A 22152-nucleotide genomic window follows, 5' to 3' on the forward strand; every position below is an offset into this window, starting at 1 on the left:
TTGCCCCAACTAACCAGCCTCTTTGATTCCCTGTCTGGGGATGCTAAGGGACTGGGCCTTGTGAGGTAGAGGATTGTACCACCAAGCATTTGAGGGTAGAGTGACTGGTGGGGCGTTTTGGGTAACCTGGTGCAGGGCGATGGCAGAAGGTGATTATCCTTCACATGATCCCCTGTGCTGGGTTTGGACCAGGCTACCAGACGGACATTAATCAAGGCCTTGTTTTAAAGACAGGAGGGGTTACAAGGAGGAGGCACCCAGCTGCAGAACCTCTGTAAAGATGTTTGTCTTGATGCCTACAGAAGAGGGAGCTGAAGGTCCAGGAAGTCAGTTACCCTTCTCCCCAACATAGCATTTGAAGCTCCCTCTTCCGTAACCCCAGCAGGGGCAGATAGCAGGCCAGAATCTAAGGAGGTATCCAGTCCACTAGCCTCACCCAATTCCTCATACTTGTCCGTTTCTTGCTCAGGTTGGCCTTCTAAAGGGTCCGGCGACCCTCTTAATTCTCCACCAATCCTAGCCCCTAAAAATAAGGCTGAGGAAGTGACCTAGGCACCAGGGGTGCCGCTGGTGCCAAAATCAGAGTCATAAGGCACTGATTCGGATCCAGGTCATCAGGGATAAGACTGGGACTGGTGCTGCAAGTCTCGGCATTGGGCCTGCGCCGGGGATGTTTACAGGGATCCACAACCAGATCCATTAGAGGCCATCAGTGCCAAGCCCTGCAGCCACCGGCGCAGAACCGAATGGAGCTTCCTCTGAGCCTCCGGAACCCGAAGGCACGCCGGTGACCCAAATATGAGGCACATGGCATCATAGAATTCTTTAAGCTGGGTGGGGTTCTCTCCAGCCCCTGGAAAGACAGGGAAGTGCAGAGCGTATAAAGGGCAGGTTATGCAGAAGAGGCCTAGAGCGCCAAGGCTCCTCTGTCACGTTGGCTGACGGACAGGGAGAAGAGGAAGCATGATTCGACCTTGTTGTTTCATATGCCTCTTACCTGAATGACTCGACGACTGAGCGGGAGGACGAGGATTTAGAACTCCCAGAGCTGCTCTTCCCCCTTGACTGGTACCTGGAACAAGACCTCTGAGGTGAGCAACATGGAGACGAACGCCAGGCTGCAAGCAGTTTTCGGGACTGCTCCATCTATGCCTTCGGGGCCATAGCCCAACAGTCGGAGCACGACTTTGAGTCGTAGTCACGCTCCAGGCACTGGAGACAAATTTAAGTGAGGATCCGTAAGCAACATGGCGCAATGGCAGGTGCCACACAATTGGAATCCAGAAGTCTTCTTCGACATCAAGGGAAAACCTACACACTAAAAACCACTGAAAAAAGCCTGTCAAAAAGTAGCTCTCTTCATGGATCTGCGCTAGCTGGCACGGAAAGAAAAAAACAGACGTCAGTGTGCCGAGGGGGCACCTGTAGGCTGATGCCACCTACTGTGGTGCAAGGGTTCATGCAAAAGTTTCCGGATCGAGTCTGACGCCTTGGATATTCCAAGGTTAGCAATCTGCAGCTAGATGTCTTAATCAAATACGCTTCTTGTTATAATATGCTCCTTTCTGCATACAGTTTTCCATTGTCGCTTGCAAGTTTTATTTCCATGCTACATCTCCTAATCCTTTCCATCTTGGAACATAGACAATACATGTAACCCAAGGTTAAATACCTGACAGTTAGGTGCCAAGGCAGGTATTTGGTGGTACTGTCCCTTTCTACAATGCTTCTTAAGTTACTATCAGCAGAGCAAGACAGGCATACTCCTCTTGGAGAGCTTTATTTCAGTTCTGTTCAAAGTTTAGGATTGACCCTGTTCCAAAGATTCAAGCAATGGAAACCAGAGACCTTCCATCAAACCTCACTTTCTTAAAGGTACATTGCCGTTTTTTGAAGCATTCCAAGTCTGACCATGACCAGATCTACAGAAGATTGCTTTCATAGCGCATACTGACTAAAAACAAATCCACATGACCCAGATTTGAGCTAACAAAGATAACCTAGAAATAAGTTTGCTCTATGCCAACAAAGAATTGGAACAGCCATAGAAAGAGTGCAGCAAAGACATTATATAGGAATGTATTTCTCAAATCTAAGTAATACTATTAGAAAGTGAAATATGAATGCTACTCACTTTCATCCGGGATATGGTCTGAGTAATCTCTTCAGTGTCTCCTACAGTTACAATGTTCGACTTAAGCATATGATCAATCAACACCAACCAGTCTGCCAGTTCTGTGGCAGTCCTATCCAGATCTACTGGTACTGGAAGCTCGTAGCTACGTGGGGATGACAGGGGAACTTCATTCGCAGAAGACACCAGCACCACTTTTTGCACAGGAGAATAGACTAAAATATAGAGAAAAAACATGATTCGTGTGCATTTCTAATTCGTTTCAACACCTATATACCCTGCTTGGGGCATGATAATAATATTACTTTCTACTGATGTCCAGAAACCATGAAAAGCATAATAAGGAATACATTTGTAAAAATTTTCAGGGGAACAATTTAAACATACATGAAATTTGTATCTTCAGTAATGACAAACTGTGAGTGAATGTTTCAAATTAGCAGATATTGCTGTTAGACACTGAATTTGACCATTTTCAGTTGCTTTTATCTTTTTTGTTGTCCCGGGAAACAGCAAATTTTCTTCCATGCAAACTTACTCATGCAGCAATCTTGTTTTAGTTAAGGAAATATTTTGCAGATTTTGTTTAGCAATGTTTCTGTATGTCGCAAAAAGAGGAAGCTCGTCTCCATGCCGGACCAATTCTTCACGGTTTAGGATTTCCTTTCTTTCCAGCCATTTCATCCTTTAAAATATATTGTATTCCCAGACCATTTCTTATTGTTCTGGTTGACTTTTGAGAATCTGGACAAGCGTTATACACATCTGAATTCCTCTGCTTCATTTAACTCTATTTCCCACCCACTGCAGGTCAATCCGCACTTCAAAGTGGGCCTTATCAACGCACTATTTATACATGCAATCTGATCTCAAGAATAAAAATGGCAAGTAGAAGGTCTGTTTTTGTGATCAGTCTATAATGATATCCAGTGTCCCGCTACCCAGAGAATAGGGAATCAAAATCAAATCTTTAGATCAAAGTCTTGAATTTGGCCTACAGCAAAGACAATCTTGATACAGTACATATTTCAATCTGTGTGCAGGTCACTCACTAATCTAAAACCCAACTTCTGTGTAGGTCAGAAATAACTGTATTTACCCTCAATGTGTCACACATTCAACACACAAAATTTGAACTGAAACATTTTCAAAGCGCCCTGCTAGAAAATCTCCAAAGCAATTGAAAATCTACCAATCAGTCATACAATGGGGAGGTGGCATATTTGGAAGAGTGAGCCACAACCTTAAACACATTGGGCAAGAGAAACAACGGAAGCAGAGAAAATTCATTGCAAAAAACACAGTAGAGCGTATAACAAAAGCATTAGGAGAAACAAAAAAGGCCAATCTCACTAATTTATCCTGTGTATCAGGCCACAGAGTCTCTAAAAATAATTTAGTTTCAGAGTAGATGCTATTTTGGAGTTGGGTCTGCCGATTTATTTTGCATTTCTGTCTCTTTTCAAGGTCAGTATTGTTATTCCATACAGTATTCTTGAAGCACTGCAATATGCAGGTTCCAACACCACTGCATCAGATTATGAATGCCTTTGATCCTCCTTTTCATATTCCACATCACCCTTCATTTGGGTACTTTTCTGGTAATTCTATTCTGGTCACTAAGGGGACTTAGTAGCCCTGAATGGTCCTTCTGGGTATATTGTACTATTACTCTATCCTCCCCAGTTTAATACTATTCGTGTAATGAAATTCTTTACATATGAAGCTTTTTTTGTTTAATATGATCCTGTGGCAAGCAAGGGAAATGGATGTTCCAAGGGAAATGGATTATACATGAAGGACAGAATTAAAAGGTATATCTTATGTGATTGACCTTGTTCAAGGTTCTTTTCATATGATCTGATTTGGTCACTTTTGTAATCTAACGTTCATCAACGAAGATGTTTCAGCTAGCTCTAGCAGGTTCATTATTCTTTGAATATTTTTTCACCTTGTTTCATTTTTTAGATCCCACTGATGATCCGTGGTGCTGCAAACAGGTCCAAAAAGAGATGACAGGGAATACTAAGACTTTTTATTTGGAATACTTTGAATCCTTCTGTTGATAATGGGAAGTGCTTGTGAACTTCAACATATAAGCTGCAAGCATGCAATTATAATGTACTATCCACCCTAGGAGAAATTCACAACTCACACAAGGCAAATCAGCAACACGATCTACCGCTGTCCTTTAATTCTGGGAAATCCATGAAAATGGCAAGCATCAACCCCCCTTAAAGATCCCAATGATTCTGTACAGTGTATTCACTACCATCAAATCATGAAATTAGAGGTCATGAAAATAGTTCTAAAATGATTCAAGCTGCTTTCCTATAAACAATGGTTTTCAGCTTGAAGCTCTTACACATACACTGTATGTGCATTATTCTGCCATCTTATGGTTGGGAACCAAATAGTTTAATGCCAATCAAAAGGTCTTTTTTTTCCTTTGAGCATCGACATGGGTGGCGTTAGTATCACTCACTATAATGCTGATCATAAGCCCACGTGCTTGCAAAATATCTAACTTGTCAGTAAAGCCATTCCTGACACCATGAGTTGAGTTGAACCACATTTACACAGCTGCAACAACTCGTTGGTAAAGCAGTAAGCAATTTGTCCTAACACTTGCAGCTGGTGTCCCTTGCATGGGCAAAACATTTAGTAAAAGTGGCACTGTTCGGGCTCAAGAAAACCTATACGGCAGAGGCAATAACGTAATCTAGTGGGACAGGTTAGAGCAGCTATAGGTGAACTTCGGTGAGACTTAATGTTATTGCAATAAAATAATTGCAAATAGGGGCCAATGTTTTTTCTTTGAATTTCACAAAATCAGTCTCACTTTAAAAAACGTTGACTCTAGCTATCAAAAACAGTTACACCATTCTTCACAAAACTTGCTTCACTGCTGCAGAACTTAGTTAGAGAATGTGAAGCTCTGTTGCCTCTGAAGTGGGGAAGTCCAGAATCACCAAAAGGCTTCAACTGATGGAGATGCACCACCACGATGGAGTCAGTGTGGAGACCGCAACCAGAGAAGCTGAGCAAGTGACTGTAACTGAAAGGGAAGATGTCGCTGACAAATTCAAAAGTTTCACGCAGATCTAGCCTCACTAATTTCATACCATCAATACTGTTCCACGAACATGCAACCACCGTGAGAGCTGGGCCACAAACCTCACCAGTTGCGCTGCTTCAACTGCAATTATAACTGGAAATTAAGCATGGGCCTTAGCCTACACCTGCAACAAACGAGCACATGCACACAAGTCTGCCACATGTGCTTGAGACTCTTGCTAGTGGGGTAAAAAAAATTCACTGAGTTGCGTATCTGATTAGTGAGAGTATGTGATATTATCTGCACCTTTGCTTGATCAATGCCTAAGCCCTTTAGCATCTTGGAGACTGTAGGTATGGGATCCTAACCTTAGCAGTGAAAAGAAGGGAGTGTAGCCCCTCACTGATACAAGTGACAGATTACAACCGTACATTACCTTCCATTCAAAGTGTATAGTACTGAGTTCTGTTGTGCTAATAAACTTTCTTTTCCATAAACAAATAAAACTGAGCTTGAAAATACATTATTGCGTCTGTTGGTTAATTGATAAGTTCCCACCTCTTTACCCCCACACTACTATCCTGGGAACCAAGTGACAGCTTACACTTGCTACCTTGAGAGTCGAATGGGAATGGTGGTACTTGGTCCAGTCCACAGAGCCGCAGTACGATGGGATCCAGGACACCGGTGGCAGGCTACCACAACCACCACAGGAGGAGCAGAGTAGACCCTGTTTGTTCTGCAGCTCCTCTTAACAGAGCCTGACAGCATCTGTATTAACAAATAGTGGAGGTGGGAGGGTGCACAACGAGATTAGAATAGTTCAAAATGAGGCTTCAAAGTTCTGGGTGCACTCAAAGGGTGGTGTTATCCGTCTAAACACCTGTAGATATCAGTGCAGTAGTGTATGCGGAACCCCGCAGATACATCCCCAGGTGAGGCACACCAATATGGATCACAAGAAGTGGTTCAACTTTCATTTGTGGGTTTGTGTTTATTTCATTTTCGTAGTTTTTTTCACGTTATTCATTTTAGGGTATTTCAATCTGATATTGACAGCATATCAGAAGACAACGAGTGTTGATAAGCGTTAACACATGAACAATTAGACTCCAATGCATTTCGGGCTTGAGTGCCCTTGGTCACGGAGAGCTGAGGAGGAAGAAAACAAAAAGAGCGACTGTAAGGGGACATGCGGTAACTACACGGGTCGGGGAATATATACTGGTGCTATGGTGTGTGGGCTGTCAAACAAATTAAGTTAAAGTGCTCGAGGCTAAAGTGAGGTAAGGGGTATGTGAGGGAAGTATTACCGCCGGTGAGAAGGTCTATGTCTAAGAAATACACTCTCGCTATGAAGTAAAGCCTTACTTCAGAGTTACGCGTGGCGTGCAAAGACGTTGTCTGTCGGTCATCTGTTCGTTGTCTCATGTGCTCGTGAAACAAGCCGTTTAATATTTACGTAAACAGCGATGACGAACTAGCGCCCGGTGGATACGGGGGCCATGTTGGAGTGGTGAAAACTATGAAACAGTGCATGCGGTGCTGGTTAAAAGGTACATGCAAAGTAAAAAAAGTTGAAAAGTAAAGGAATAGAAGAGAACAGAGAAGCAGCTAAACATTGCATCATAAACAGTATTATAGGTAACAGCTAAATTCAGTGCGATCATTAAGCCTGTGGGGCTTCAATGTTTGTAGAAGGTAAATCCATTCAAGTTCTCTCTTTAATAACAATTTGTTATTGTCAATGCCTTCTTTCTTGGGTACAATCTCCAAAATTATGAATTTCAATTGAGCGATGGTATGGCGTGCATCCACAAAATGCATAGCAATATTGGACTTTTCCGTTCTCAGTCTGATGTTCGACTTGTGCTCATTGAGACTAGTTTTAATTTTGCGTTCAGTTTTGCCAACGTATAGTTTGCCACACGGGCATTTCAGAGCATAAATCAAGTTGGTGGAGTCGCAAGTGGCATCAACTTGGAGTTTGATGTTGTGTCCTTTCATGGGGTGTTGTATCTTATTGCCTTTAATCACACTGTTGCAGTGATTGCAGTTCAAGCACGGCTGAGTGCCACGATGATGTCTGGGTAACTCTGTGGGTCTGGCCAAGATTTCTTTAATGTTTCGGCTCCTAGTGTGAGCAAATATAGGCGGTTCATTGAAGATGCCCTGGAAATCAGGTTCATTCTGCAGTATTGGCCAATGTTTCCATATGATCTTTTTATACGCTGCACTCGCTGTGGAGAATTTGGGCACAAGTACCATGCGTTGCTCTGTGTTTTTATGAGTCTTAGCCAGGCTGTCCTGTCTGGATATGTTGGCTACGCGGGATTGTGCATCTTGAAGAACAGTGTCGGGGTAGCCGCGTGCCCAAAATCTATCTGACATTTCCATGATGCGTTTGTCAACCATTGTCTCATCAGATACGATGCGCTTGACGCGCAGCATTTGAGAGTAGGGAAGATGTTTTTTTAGAGAGCCTTGGTGGAAACTGGCAAAGTCCTGGAATTCCTACGTAATTACATAAAAGCTGATGGAGATGCAGAATTTACATTTACATGTCTCGTTATGATCTTGCCGAAACTCCGACATTTGATCTGAAGACACCAAGTGCTTGGCTCTAGCACTGATAATTCAGATTTTTTTCTGTATATGCAGCAGAGCACTTTTTGGAGTGGGAATGCACAGAGCATTAGCACCTACACCTCTTTGGTCCATTAAATGCTGCCAATTAAAGCAGCCGAGTCTACGCACTGCCAGTTACTTTCTAAAACGTGCCTCATGCTGGTTTAGTTGACACCGTCACTGTTAGCCACACGCACAGAAGGCTACTTCAAAATGGCTGTAGCTAGATCATCAGAAGGTGGTATTCTTCAAAGAACTGATCAAGGAGCATCACTGTAGTCTCAACAGATTACACAAGGATCAACTTGGCTGAACAAAGTATCTCGTACTGGAACATCCTAAAAGCCCGACGATCTACATGTGTCCTAAAATCCACAAAAATCTTATGGACCCTCCATTCAGACCGATAGTGTCCACCAAACGATCGATTCATGAAACTACTGGTAAATTCTTAGACAAATACTTGCAACCCTTAGTCACCCAATCATTGAGTCATATCAAAGACACCACAGACTTTCTCCTGAAATTATCCAGCATTCAAACTTCTTGTCATGAACCTCTAGTGTTCTGCACAGCTGATGTTAGTTCGCTATACACGTCGATACCCCATGCGGGGGGAATCGAAGCAATTGAACAAATCTTACTCAAAAGCGACATGGATCCACACATGCAAACGTTCCTCATGGAATTAATGATATTCATCCTGTACCACAGCTACTTTAAAGTTGATAACCAGTGGTTTTTGCAACTCTCCGGAATGGCGATGGGAAACTGCGCTGCCCCGTCATACGCTAATGTATACATGGAGAACTTTGAAACAAAATATTTGTACACCAATCCAAGTTTCCTAAAACATACGAAACTGTACTTACGGTACATCGATGACCTATTTTTCTTATGGGCATATACCAAAGAATCTCTTCACAATCTTCTTATGGAAGTCAACACTAAAGATCCTCGCATCAATCTGACATGGCAAATCAGTGAAACTGACATCGCTTTCCTAGATGTCCACATCAAGAACACCCCCGATGGATTAGTCACTGATCTCCATAGAAAGAGCACAGATCGTAACAATGCCCTCCACTTTGCCAGTTTCCACCAAGGCTCTCTAAAAAAACATCTTCCCTACTCTCAAATGCTGCGCGTCAAGCGCATCGTATCTGATGAGACAATGGTTGACAAACGCATCATGGAAATGTCAGATAGATTTCGGGCACGCGGCTACCCCGACACTGTTCTTCAAGATGCACAATCCCGCGTAGCCAACATATCCAGGCAGGACAGCCTGGCTAAGACTCATAAAAACACAGAGCAACGCATGGTACTTGTGCCCAAATTCTCCACAGCGAGTGCAGCATATAAAAAGATCATATGGAAACATTGGCCAATACTGCAGAATGAACCTGATTTCCAGGGCATCTTCAATGAACCGCCTATATTTGCTCACACTAGGAGCCGAAACATTAAAGAAATCTTGGCCAGACCCACAGAGTTACCCAGACATCATTGTGGCACTCAGCCGTGCTTGAACTGCAATCACTGCAACAGTGTGATTAAAGGCAATAAGATACAACACCCCATGAAAGGACACAACATCAAACTCCAAGTTGATGCCACTTGCGACTCCACCAACTTGATTTATGCTCTGAAATGCCCGTGTGGCAAACTATACGTTGGCAAAACTGAACGCAAAATTAAAACTCGTCTCAATGAGCACAAGTCGAACATCAGACTGAGAACGGAAAAGTCCAATATTGCTATGCATTTTGTGGATGCACGCCATACCATCGCCCAATTGAAATTCATAATTTTGGAGATTGTACCCAAGAAAGAAGGCATTGACAATACCAAATTGTTATTAAAGAGAGAACTTGAATGGATTTACCTTCTACAAACATTGAAGCCCCACGGGCTTAATGATCGCACTGAATTTAGCTGTTACCTATAATACTGTTTATGATGCAATGTTTAGCTGCTTCTCTGTTCTCTTCTATTCCTTTACTTTTCAACTTTTTTTACTTTGCATGTACCTTTTAACCAGCACCGCATGCACTGTTTCATAGTTTTCACCACTCCAACATGGCCCCCGTATCCACCGGGCGCTAGTCCGTCATCGCTGTTTACGTAAATATTAAACGGCTTGTTTCACGAGCACATGAGACAATGAACGGATGACCGACAGACAACGTCTTTGCACGCCACGCGTAACTCTGAAGTAAGGCTTTACTTCATAGCGAGAGTGTATTTCTTAGACATAGACCTTCTCACCGGCGGTAATACTTCCCTCACATACCCCTTACCTCACTTTAGCCTCGAGCACTTTAACTTAATTTGTTTGACAGCCCACACACCATAGCACCAGCATCTGTATTAACACATGAAATCCCATATGTTCATTTATGGCCACAATCAGGCTGTATCACAATGAGGTGTCTCACTTTCCTTGACATAGTTCACAATCCAGAAGGATCCTACTCAAAATCTCAGGGTCATACACTTATCCTGTCCTCCTTATATGGCTAAAATAATGGATGGGGTGTTAAGTACAGCTGCAGAAAGGGTATGCCCCCTTTCACTAACCTATGGCTACAGGGTCAGACTGGATATGTGGGATAACGCACAGTATAGCGGCATGCAGTGTCCTCCTTTAGTTATCCCCATCACCTTTACTCTTAAATCTCTAGATGATGTCTCTGTTACAGATTTTAGTACCTGGTGCACTTAAGGTCACATGTGAATGGAAAGAGACATCGGGAGTCAGACAACCATGATAACGTTCTTTGGCTATATCTGATAGATGGCAATGGTTCTAAAGCATCCTCCAGTGCCATACTGCTAAGTAAGCCATTTTACCTATCCCATCCTTTGCATGGACACGAGACAAGCAGCCAGAGCCCTCTCAATAACCAATATTAAACTAGATGCCCCACTCTAGAGTTATGAATAGGAAACCAAATTGCATTCCAATAAAGCAACGGATGTGATGAAGTGGGCAATATATATGTAGAAAGTAAAAATTCTCCACTACAAGTTCAGTGTAAACTGGAAATGTTTACAAAGGCAAGAATTAAACACTTAAGCATTATGCCATCAAGACTTACCTGAGGGGTTTTGTGGAGCCACGTATCGCGGTGGCTGAACATAGTCCTCCAATTCTCTGACACGGTCGGGAACATCTCTGCACACCTGCAACGGGAGCACAGAACAGCAGCTAAGTGACATCTCTGTTCATTTTATAAAGCAACCTCCATTAATATACTCATTAGATACCACACCTGGGCCAAAAATAGAATTCAGTTTATCTGATACCAAATAGTCATAAGTCTTATTTTCATTTCGTCCGTGAAAGTATTTTGAAATTTTATAAGCAAATGGAATCACTAGCCATTGATAGAAAAGGCTTCTGCAATGAAAGAATTTTAGGCCTTGGACAATATCACTTAAAGTGGCCTCCTTTTTGCAGTCACTCGTGTCAGCCCACAAACAAACCTTTAGTTGTGCCTCTTTGTCACAGTGAATTAGAGCATTTTATGTTGTGGCAGAACAGTAGCAAAATCTATGAAGGCACAAAGAGCGGAAAAGTCTTGCTTCTGACTCTCTGTTGTAAAGAAATGTGTTTCCCCAGTGACTGGGAGTAAAGCGAAAACAATGATCAATAGCATGCTGTTTGCACCACGTCAATTGATAATTTTCTTGAAGAACAGTAAATTTCTCCTAATGTCATCCAAATAAAATTGAACAACACTGAAACACTATATTCAACATTCTTAACTAAAGGGATGTTCAACAGAATGGTATGACATTCCCGGAGGTTTACTAGAGTTCTCCCTCTTAGCATGAAGTTAAAGAATGCACCAGCATGGGTGAACGCCCTAACGAGCTATACTTCACAAAGAATCTGGGATGAGGCTTGTGAAAAATTAAGTAGCACCCATTTTCCCACACAGAGACCAGAAATGGTCAATGAACATTTGTCTCTATATGGTAAAAAAAAAGGGTGCATCTGTACAAACATAACTTGAAGAATGAGAAACATGTCTTCGATTTCCATTTTTTCTACAGAATGTCGACTTTTCACAAGATGAAGTGATTAAGACTCTGCAAAGCCACTTAACAAATTATCAAAAGTGAAAACAAATTTAGGTGGAGAAACTTGACTTAATTTCCCAGAAGAACGTGTCCTAGTGCGAAAAGCAAATAATGGAAGCGGAAAAAAGAGACTGTGAGAGGAAGGCAAGATAGGGAAATAGTCAACACAATGCGCAGTGAGGTAGCAAGAAGTTAGATAGGAAGGACATTGACGTGGGCAGATCTTTTTAGTTACTCTGGTAGACGAACATGCACAAATCAATTCATGAGTAAATTAAGCAGCGATTGGAGACTGATAGAAAATATTTGTTGGCAAGCCTTTTAACTCCATCTATTGCTTAGGAGCGATGTCAGTAGCTGCCAGACACGTTTCAGCAAAGATCAGAAATCAATAGCGTGAAAGTCATACCTTGTTCCAGTTCATGCCGATGGTCCTTAATCTGGCAGTAAGTTTATCTTTCTCCTGCAGGCTACAGCTTTTATCTGAAAGTATCTCAGGGCCTGTCTTGCTCAACCATTTTAGTTTCTCACCTTGCATATCAATCTCCTTGGCCACAACCTAAAAGGAGGTAGAAAAAAGCTGGCGTCAAAGGCTGCTGGTAACAATTCAAGGCACAAGTGACTTGTTCTGTGGCAGGTTCCAGGAAGCAATGTACTGTTCAGCATGCGAAACCTAAAGCAGCCTCAGTGGCAAATGCATTCAGTATATTTTACTGGTGATTGCTGATCTCAGCAGTCTATATCTCAAATGTATGCAATTGCTTTGCGTTGAAAAAAAAGTTATGTCCTTTCCGTTTTTTGGAGCAGTGCCTACTCATGGTTTAAAGTAATAGCTTGTGATGTATGGTAAACACGGTTCAATGTAACATACAGCAGGCCAATTCATTCAAAGCTGTCTGGTAATGTCCAGACGGGAACTTTCCTGAGTTGTAAATGCTGATATCCGAACTCTATGGAAACAGAGATCTATTTGACAGGTTTGAATGGAATGCATTTCGTTACGTGTTATGGTGGCTACAAATGAAATGCCTACAAAATCCACGGTCTATGCCTTTAAGGCAATCTGGCAGAGCCCAAAGTGCTGGTCTCAGAGATCAGTGCATGGACTGACTTTTGGCTGTTTGTGGGCCCGTATTAGTGTCTGGTGGGACGGAGTTTACTTTTGATTTCTCTGATATTACTGAAATCCTTGCCTGCAGCTAGCACAGGAGCATAACATCTCCCTTACCTTTCGCACGTATACAACTTGTATTTATACGTTTAAAACTGCCATGATTTTGAAATGTCTGCCACTTTTCTACTACCTGTTTCACTAATAGGGTCCACTTAATTTGGTTCCTGGGTCTATGTTATGTCCCAGTTCAACCCAGACAGCACTCCACTTTTAAATGTACTCTCACATTGTAACATAAAAACCCTAAACAACCCACCGTACCTGTAAACCAATGCATCAAAATAACTTGTTGCGCCAGATTCTTACTGTGCATAAAAAGTCTTAAAAAGGAAAACTGAAGAGCTAAGAAGAGGCTTGTGAAGGCCTTGAAAAACACAATTGCAACTTTTAAGAATGAAGTGAACAGGCATCTAATGCCTAATGTTCAAACATCACTAGGCTTTGCCGTTGCTCCAACACGAGATGGGTCCCACTACAAAAACTAATGGAGTCTAGCCAAATTCTAGGGCCTCGATGTGTCTAGTCTTGCTCTCTATAGGGATAGTCTGTCTTGTGGATAGTGTCACTCTGTAACTTTCAACGCTATGCCAATCATCAAACCCGCCATATACTAAACTTCCTTAAATACTACACAAGCGAAGACTGAGACATCATGCTGTAGATCCGGATTGCTATTACCTTCGTTCCAGCTGAAAGCAAACCCACAGGACACCATCCAAATGAAGTCTGCAACTGTTATGTTATGTTAACTGTTTTTGTACCGCGCACAGCTGCCCCAGCAAAGGGGCGTCCTGGCGCAAAAAGAAGGTATACACAACACCGCAATAAAGAGGCTGAATCAGAGATTTTTATTAAAAAGGAAGGTTTTGATGGCACGTCTGAACTGGAGTAAGTCGTCCAGTGCCCGAATTTCAGCAGGAAGAGAGTTCCACAGCTTTGCGGCCACTACTCGAAAGGAGCGGCCGCCTGTCCTACTCAACAAGAAACGTGGGACAACAGACAGGTTCTTACCCATCGATCTCAAGGGTCGAGAGGGGACATAAGGGGTCAGTAAGTTCATCAGTATAGGGGGGGCCGTACCTTTTAAGATTTTAAAAGCCAAGCAAAGCACCTTAAACTCAATCCTCCGACCAACAGGCAGCCAGTGGAGCACTTGCAGTGTTCTTGAAACCGAACAACGCCTAGGCAGTCCTACCACCACTCTGGCTGCGGCGTTCTGCACTCGCTGCAGCCGCGTGAGTTCAGCCTGGTTAGTTCCTGCTAGAAGCGCACTGTCATAGTCTATCCTAGATAGTACAGAGGCTTGAACCACAAGCTGTCTGGTGGGGGCATCGAAGAATTTAAGTACAGGTCTGATGCCCCTGATTATGCCAAAACAAGAGGCTGCCACCCTCTTAGTATGGCAGGTGAAACTAAGGGTAGGATCCAGCCAGACCCCAAGATTTTTTATCTCCATTACAGGAGAAGGGGTCATTCCTAATTCGGGAGGCCACCAGTTATCATTCCACCATCCTGCCTGCTTTCCGACCACCATGACCTCTGTCTTCTTAGTGTTCAATTGGAGACAGTTCTGATTCATCCAATTGGCCACCGCACGTAACCCCTCGCAGAACTTGAGGGCCTCCACAGCTGAGTCCCCACTCAACGTGACCGCCAGCTGCGTGTCATCCGCATAGGATACCATTGTCAGGCCCCAGCGTTTGACTACCGCAGCCAGCGGTCTGACGTAAAGGTTGAATAAAGTGGGGCTCAAAGATGATCCCTGTGGGACCCCCAGAGTCAGCGGGTAAGAGGTAGATTTACCGGGTGGGATCGCGACCTGGAATGATCTGTCAGAGAGGAAGGACCGGAACCAACACAAAGCAGACCCCCTAACGCCTGCTTCCTCTAGCCGCCGCAACAGGATCTCGTGAGACACCGTATCGAACGCGGCACTCAGATCTAATAACAGGAGTGCCGCTGTTCGTCCGGTATCCAGCACGGAACTTCATGCAATGGCTTTTTTCCTTGGTTCGCAACATAATGTGAAGCATGGCATGATCCATAACACTGTTACAGGTTTACAAACACTCTCTCTTGGAACAACCTCCATAATCGACAAAAACTGTCTTTAAGTAGACCTCACCCGAATGTGTGATATGGCATGTTAAGTGACTGCAATAGCATCACTTCTATCAGTGGGATCAAGTAGGGGAGACATTTATTCTTTGAATCATGAAAGATGGTAAATGGAAAGACGGATGAATGGAAAATTATGTAATAACTGGTTAAAACATAAGTTTAAGTGGCAGAAAACAAGTGCCTTTGGAGTAAACAGTCTACCAGTTAATGTAAAGATAATCATATTTTTGGGCTCTCAGGACGTCGCCCCATAGGGGTAAGGTTTCCACTGCACAATAGTTGATCCAATATAGCTGGCTCATACGGAGCCCTATTGGCAAAACTCTGCCTTAGAATCTGTTACATTCCATTCATTTGCTGAGAACTGAACGGATCTGTGATTATACTGGTTTGCCTTTTAGTCTCTAAATCGGTGATACAAAGTCCTGATGCCCCCTTATGTATGGTGCCTCTGCGTTATTTGTAAGCATTCTGAATATACCTCGTACTGCCATAGTTACTATGTGTTACTGCCATGGTTACTATGTGTTACAGTGATACGTGCAGCTGTTTACTATTCTTTTCACTGTTGTCTCCTTAAAAGCATAAATAGTATTTTTTAAACCATCTTTTTGGTATCTTTCCTCTGAAATAGTTTGAGCTGTTGGACTCTGGATACTTGGTTCTTGGACCTTGGTGGGGCGAAGAACAGATGAACAGTTTCACGCTACATGTGCCTTTCCCCAAGTCATGAAAACTTTTAATGCTGTGAAATTGGCGGTTTTTATATTTTTGTAATTCAGTAAAATGTACAGAAAACGTTCACCACACACATTTGAAGAAAAACCTACCTCAGCTGAGATGAAATCTTGTTTCTCCCTTCCAATAAAAGATTTAAAGTTATGCAAAGCTACTAGATGGTAATCTCATTGCCTTGTTGGTATTCGCCTAAATAAAATGTTCTACTTACAACCCTGAAGTTAATATGGGCTTGTGGCTAGGATTTTTCAAGTAGCAGCAGTCTTTTAAAAGTGTACCTATTTGTTTAAAGGTTAGTTTTGCTTGCTTCAGTTATGAAATGACTAAAATGTATTTATTTCAACATATTAAGTAACAAAGGGAAATGAACCCAGCAGTCACATTTTCCTTTTTATTTTCAATGCTACTAAAGTGACTTTTATATGATTGTCATTTTCCCTTCTTTTAAATAACTAATCTAGGCTGGTACATGCATTCCCTTACTGCGGCATAGATCCCTGCGTCTCACAGGTAATTTACACCATTTCCTACTCAAGGAAGGGAGATGACCTTCTGCCTCTCTGCAAAGCGTTCCCTGACAAAGCCTCTCCTGTTACATCTGCCTGGCAAAGAGGACCTTTGATGCGCGTTTCTTTGAAGGAAGAGGTCTCAAAGACAACGCGGACCCTTATACACAAGTGTGTGGGACGAAATGTACCCACACTGGTGGGATTTACTTTCTTTAATCTTCAGGGTCTGGAGCAGGCAGTACATGGGTGTAGTTTGGACCGAGAGGTTGAAGAATGTACTTGAAGCTTAGACCTACCATTTTGGATCTCATTAGCACAAAGAACTCTGGAACGGCTTTTGTAGTGAATTGCCTAGCTTAGTTGAGAGATGTCTCTCAGTATGGTAAAACCTAAGTGAAGAGAGTAGGAACTTTCCTAGATCTATTCTCTTTCAAAACGATTGTCGCGGTTTGTTTCATTGACAAATGAAAGCACTGCTACACTTGCTGGTAATATTTGAAACTCCCAGACTGATTACTAATGTATTTATTTTTAACTTCTAAAGAACAATTTATTTTTCAAAGAGCACGGAAGATGATCATTGTGCATATCATGTAGGAAAGAACTGCATGTCCCGTTAAATTATAAGTTGAAGACTAGCACAGAACCAATGAAAGTGTGCATTAGAATTTAACGGGTGTTGTGCACACGAATCATCTTCATCACATGTGTGCATCAAACAAGAGAGCACCGGGCACATTTGTCACTGGCACCCACATCGTTGTTAAGTTTTACTGTATGTTTTGATTACAAATGCTACTCAGCTTCAACTATTGCTTGTTGAGATTATTGTATAAGGAACCACTATTCATTTATCTGCTAAACCCAGCAAGGTGCACTGGTACTAAAGGCTCGCAAAAGGCACAACCACAAAACACCCTGGACCAAGGGCACCAACTCATCCACCTCCCAGTTAAAATGCAACCCTCTCATACCACCATTTCCACGAAAACAGAATGAATAGTAGCAACTCACATACTCTGCAAGACAACGCCCTAATCTCCACTATTGAAGACAGGGTGACACCTTAATAGCCGGGCACAAACAGCCCACAAGAGTTGAGAACCATTGACCAGTGGAAATGAAGTACATATAGCAAACAGAAACTCGGGCAAACTGTGAAGCTAAAGGAGAGCCAAGAAGACCATTCAATCCAAGTTGCTCCCAGAAGCATATTTCCTGGCAGCCCGCACATACGATGAAAGAGAGGGCTCACTACCAAGGACAACCAACCCCCGATGAAACGCAGATATAGGCAAGAACACAGAGTGCTCATCACACATGAATAACAGGGTACATCAAGAATCTAAGTATCTAAGACCGATACCCAATCCACATAGGAAATTTGGTGGAAAAACCAAGCAGCACCCGAGCCAGCTGCCCTGACACCACCTGAAGAAGGAGGAAATGCACATTCAATATGTCATGGACTGCACACAAATTGTTATGTTTTGATGTTCATGATTACATAGAAAATAGAACTGCAAGCAACATTTCTGAATTTTTGGTCGGGCCAGTTGGTAATAAATTTGCCAGCACATGGGTACAATTTAGGGATACAAATTCAAACCTTTCAAAATCAGTTATAATGGCCTCCATCATCACCTGGCAAACTATGTACAAACCATTAACTTTCTAACCATAAGTTACAAAATGTACTTTGAAAAGTCCCACATTTTTCTTTTAAAGGAGCCCGGCCCACCAACTTAAGGATCTGAAAGTTTTACCAAGGTACAATAAGAACATACAAAGCCTACACAGCCACATGCATCCAGCTAAAAACCGGTCGCAAACGGGCAGATTCTCAGAATCTGCCCCTTTGCGACCAGTATTTTTGCATTTGGGATGCATCATCCCAAATGCAAAAATCGCAATTTAAGGAATCTCTAAATTGAAATTCCTTAAATTGCGATTGCATTTAAGGAATCCCATATTGAAATTCCTTAAATGCAATGCATCAAAGTAAAAAAAAATTAGCGATTTCGCTAATAGGAGTATTTGAAGTTGAACTTCATGGTAATTTGCAAAAACTTTGAAAAATGCACTTTTTTGCATTTTTCAAAGTTTCATGTTGCGCACACACATGCCCTTAGGGCATGTGTGTGCGCAACATATGTGCACAAATCAATTTAAGGGGTGCAACAGGGTGTCCTTTTGACACCCTTGAAATTGCATTCTCAATTTGCGATTCTCTAATTGAGAATCACAAATTGAGAATGTCTTCCCATTCATTCCTATGGGCCTGTAGGCCCATAGGAATGAATGGGGAGGTATTCCTTAATTGTGATTCGCAATTTGCGAGTCGCAATTAAGGAATGTTCAGAAATCGCTATTTTTTAAGCGATTTCTACATGCATAGGCTTTTGAGATTCCTTAATTGCGATTCCTTAAAAATCGTAATTAAGGAATCGCAAAAGCCAACATTGATGCATGTGCCTGTTAGTTCCTAAAACAGAATATTCTCAGAAATTGCACTACTTTATGCACAGCAAGCTTATGCAAATCATGATAATTAGACATACTTCAAGACTGAATATGTGACTTTGCATGACTCGTGAAAGAGAGGGATTAAGGCAGAAAGAGAAACAGGGAGAGCGAGGAAGGGAGAGAAAGATTGCTTCAAAACAACTTCATCAGTTCTGCTTTTTAAATGTGTGAAAATATGCATTCTCTGCTCTCATTACAAAAACAATCCGGATTATGCATTGATTAAAATACAAAGTGAATTTTTACCTTAAGCTCTCCAAGCTGTTTGTCATCATAAGCAGGTCCTGATCTAGAAGCATATTCGGCCTTCTCTAACCAGATGCTAAACTCATCAAGCTTCTTCTTATACTCTGCTAATTGGGGGCTTTCTTCCTTCATCCTAGTAAAGAAAATTAAATTCAAAAACATATTTTAACAAAACAACCTTGTAAGATGGAGGTATTAAGTGGCAATTTCACAGTGTTAATAATGCCATGTGGATCTAGACAATTTACTTCTTCAGCGACTGAGCCTACGATAAGTCAAACAATGGTTTCTGTATATCGAGCACTGCGTGCCTTCAAATAGAAAGTGATTGTCAAACATTCCTCTTTGCAATGACTCAAGGTGCCTTTCAATCATATCATGGACTGTTCCCATGAGGCACAGGGTCAGACTGATTTGCATATAGCCATGTCTGAACTGGGGTGGCAGAGTGGGCTAAAGAACGGTGATGGATTAAACCTAGATCTTTTGACTGGGTGTGAGTGTTTGATTGATTCAGATGCTCCATTCATCACCACCCCCTTTTGTACCGCTTTTGGCCGCCATAAGTGTGGCAGGGTATGCTCAGACGTGAGTCCCTTGCTCACTTTGCCACTGGATTCAAGCAAGCCGGGCTGAAGACGGCTGGAATGCCAGACACCGGTCCTCGGAAGCTTGTTTCCTGTCCAGGGAAGACATGGCTTGGCAGTTCGGGCTGGACTGTTCCCATGAGGCACAGGGTCAGACTGATTTGCATATAGCCATGTCTGAACTGGGGTGGCAGAGTGGGCTAAAGAACGGTGATGGATTAAACCTAGATCTTTTGACTGGGTGTGAGTGTTTGATGGATTCAGATGCTCCATCCATCACCACCCCCTTTTGTACCGTTTTCAATCATATCAGACACTAACAGGAGTATCCATGTATGGGAGACGCAGATTTCTAGATCTGGACATCCGTGGCTGACTACTTCCGCTGCGCAGCTGAGCAGCAGGTCAGTGGAACAGTCAGGACTGTCATTTTCTTAGCGACTGGCCATTCAAAGGCAACTGCACTGTAATTTAAATCTGGGGAATGGACCTGCAATCCTATGCAATATACATACATTTCTGAGTTTATTATCATACATACTCATTTACAAAGCCTGTCAGCCATTCAGTGCAGGGTCACATGTTTGCTTTGACTGAATGCAGAAAGCACAGAAACAGAAGTATAAAAATGCAATGAAGATGATAGATGTTTGTAAGGTAAGGAATGTTTTCACATTTCGGACAGGGATAACAGGTCATATTAAGTATGGGTCCCCCATTAATCCTTAGCCTCAGCCTATCAGGTTTAAGGATTGGCAAATAAATGGGGGTGCTGTTATGCAGAAGATAATATTATAGATGGCTAACTGAGTCACATGGACGTATTTCAGCTTGGGGTTCTGAGTGATATCATAGACAACTCGAGCTTCAATCGTGTTCTCTATCTAATGTCACTCAGAACCCCCCCCCTCCCCCCGTTTAAAACATTCAGGTAACTCAGATTTACGCAGCTGGCAGTCAGATTGGTAATCGTTCAGATATATGGATAATCATGTTTCAGATCTTTTGATGCTCGCTTGTACTAGAACTAGTTCTTTTGACTTATGTACTGAAGAATCTAAAACAAGGTATTGTAGAGGTAATTGATGAGTCAACACAAGTAGGGAGCAAAGATTTAAAAGCTCAAACTTTGTGGAGTTTAGTATCCTGTTTCTTAAGCAGCTGTTCTACATCGACCTTGAGAACGTTACCTCTGTTGTCTATCGGAGACATCGGCAGATATTGCCTTCCACCTCTTATTTAAGGCAGCCAGCTTCTCTTGCAGGAAGCTTCCATCAGTGCTGGGGAGTTTCTGTAGGATCACCTCTCCAGTCCGGTTCAGGTTGAAAAAACAAGGCTGGTGGCTGCTCAATCCTTGCTCCAGCTCCTGCCAGAAGGAGATAACATTGTGCTATTGTTAGTGGCCATGACAGTGGAGCCATGAAACGGTGCCCCAGAAATAAGATCAACAAAACCGTGCACAGCAAACCAAATGCAATGCTACCGGAAGACGATACTTCTTGTAAAAAAAAACACAGCCGAATATGTGCCAGAAAAGATATACGTGTCACAATTTTGTATCTTGTATATCAGGATGTCCTGGCCATGATCTCAGGTTTGACTAATAAAAAACAATAAATAGAACACATAGAGAGCAGGCACCAACTACTTTCTCGGACATGCACTACTTTTCAATGGTGCAGTCATTCACATAAAAATGCTAAACGTGCATACATTTGTACTGATGGCAAGCAGTGACCACAAAGATTCTGAAAAGCCCACCAGTATCTAAAATGAGCAAACAATTGCATGGAATCACAGTTAGAAACTAACTGCTTAGAAATCCGCAATTGCTCAATAAGCCTCACTAGTTTATGAGAAGATATCGGTATGAGGGACAGATTAACACCTGTAATGTTCTACCCTATCACCAGGTACATTCGAAAATTAATGCATGCTAGAAAAATGTATTAAGATCGTGTGCCATGTTGTGCATTTAGAAGGCACTTTTTTACCAGAAAAAGCTATTTTTCAGAGGTCAATAAAACACAGAGCCCCACACTGCGAACAACATTGCCTTCTCCAAACTACTCTCTCTTAAGATAATTAATACCAGTAGCATGCCCATTCACACAATATATAAGGCATGTAATTTGACAAAAAATAAATAAAGAAGTAATGGTCCTACTCAATAACAGACAATTTCGAAGCACTGGGGCAAAATACTACTATACAAATCAAATCCTGGTAACAGAGAAGTACTTAGAAACAGGATAAATAAACATGGCTTTCAATTTATTAGGCATAAAGCATTAATTATTCCCCTAAAAAACACTCCCAATTACTAAACAGAAGAAACT

At 42.3% G+C, this 22152-nt stretch overlaps 1 protein-coding gene across 4 annotated transcripts in view; it reads right to left on the reverse strand.

The window, feature by feature from the left end:
• Positions 1–22152, reverse strand: part of UTRN (utrophin) — a 1497630-nt gene that overhangs the window by 897325 nt on the left and 578153 nt on the right. For all 4 annotated transcript variants that reach the window (XM_086927281.1, XM_086927282.1, XM_086927283.1 and 1 more), the window contains 5 exons: positions 21004–21179; positions 19227–19359; positions 12322–12471; positions 10925–11009; positions 2135–2349 (listed from right to left, as the gene is read on the reverse strand). In XM_086927281.1, coding sequence (XP_086783407.1) covers positions 2135–2349; positions 10925–11009; positions 12322–12471; positions 19227–19359; positions 21004–21179 — 759 coding nt within the window. The remainder of the gene's footprint in view (positions 1–2134; positions 2350–10924; positions 11010–12321; positions 12472–19226; positions 19360–21003; positions 21180–22152) is intronic.

The sequence above is a fragment of the Lissotriton vulgaris genome, chromosome 6 (assembly GCF_964263255.1).
Source record: "Lissotriton vulgaris chromosome 6, aLisVul1.2, whole genome shotgun sequence".
In the NCBI taxonomy this organism is placed as follows: Eukaryota; Metazoa; Chordata; class Amphibia; order Caudata; family Salamandridae; genus Lissotriton; species Lissotriton vulgaris.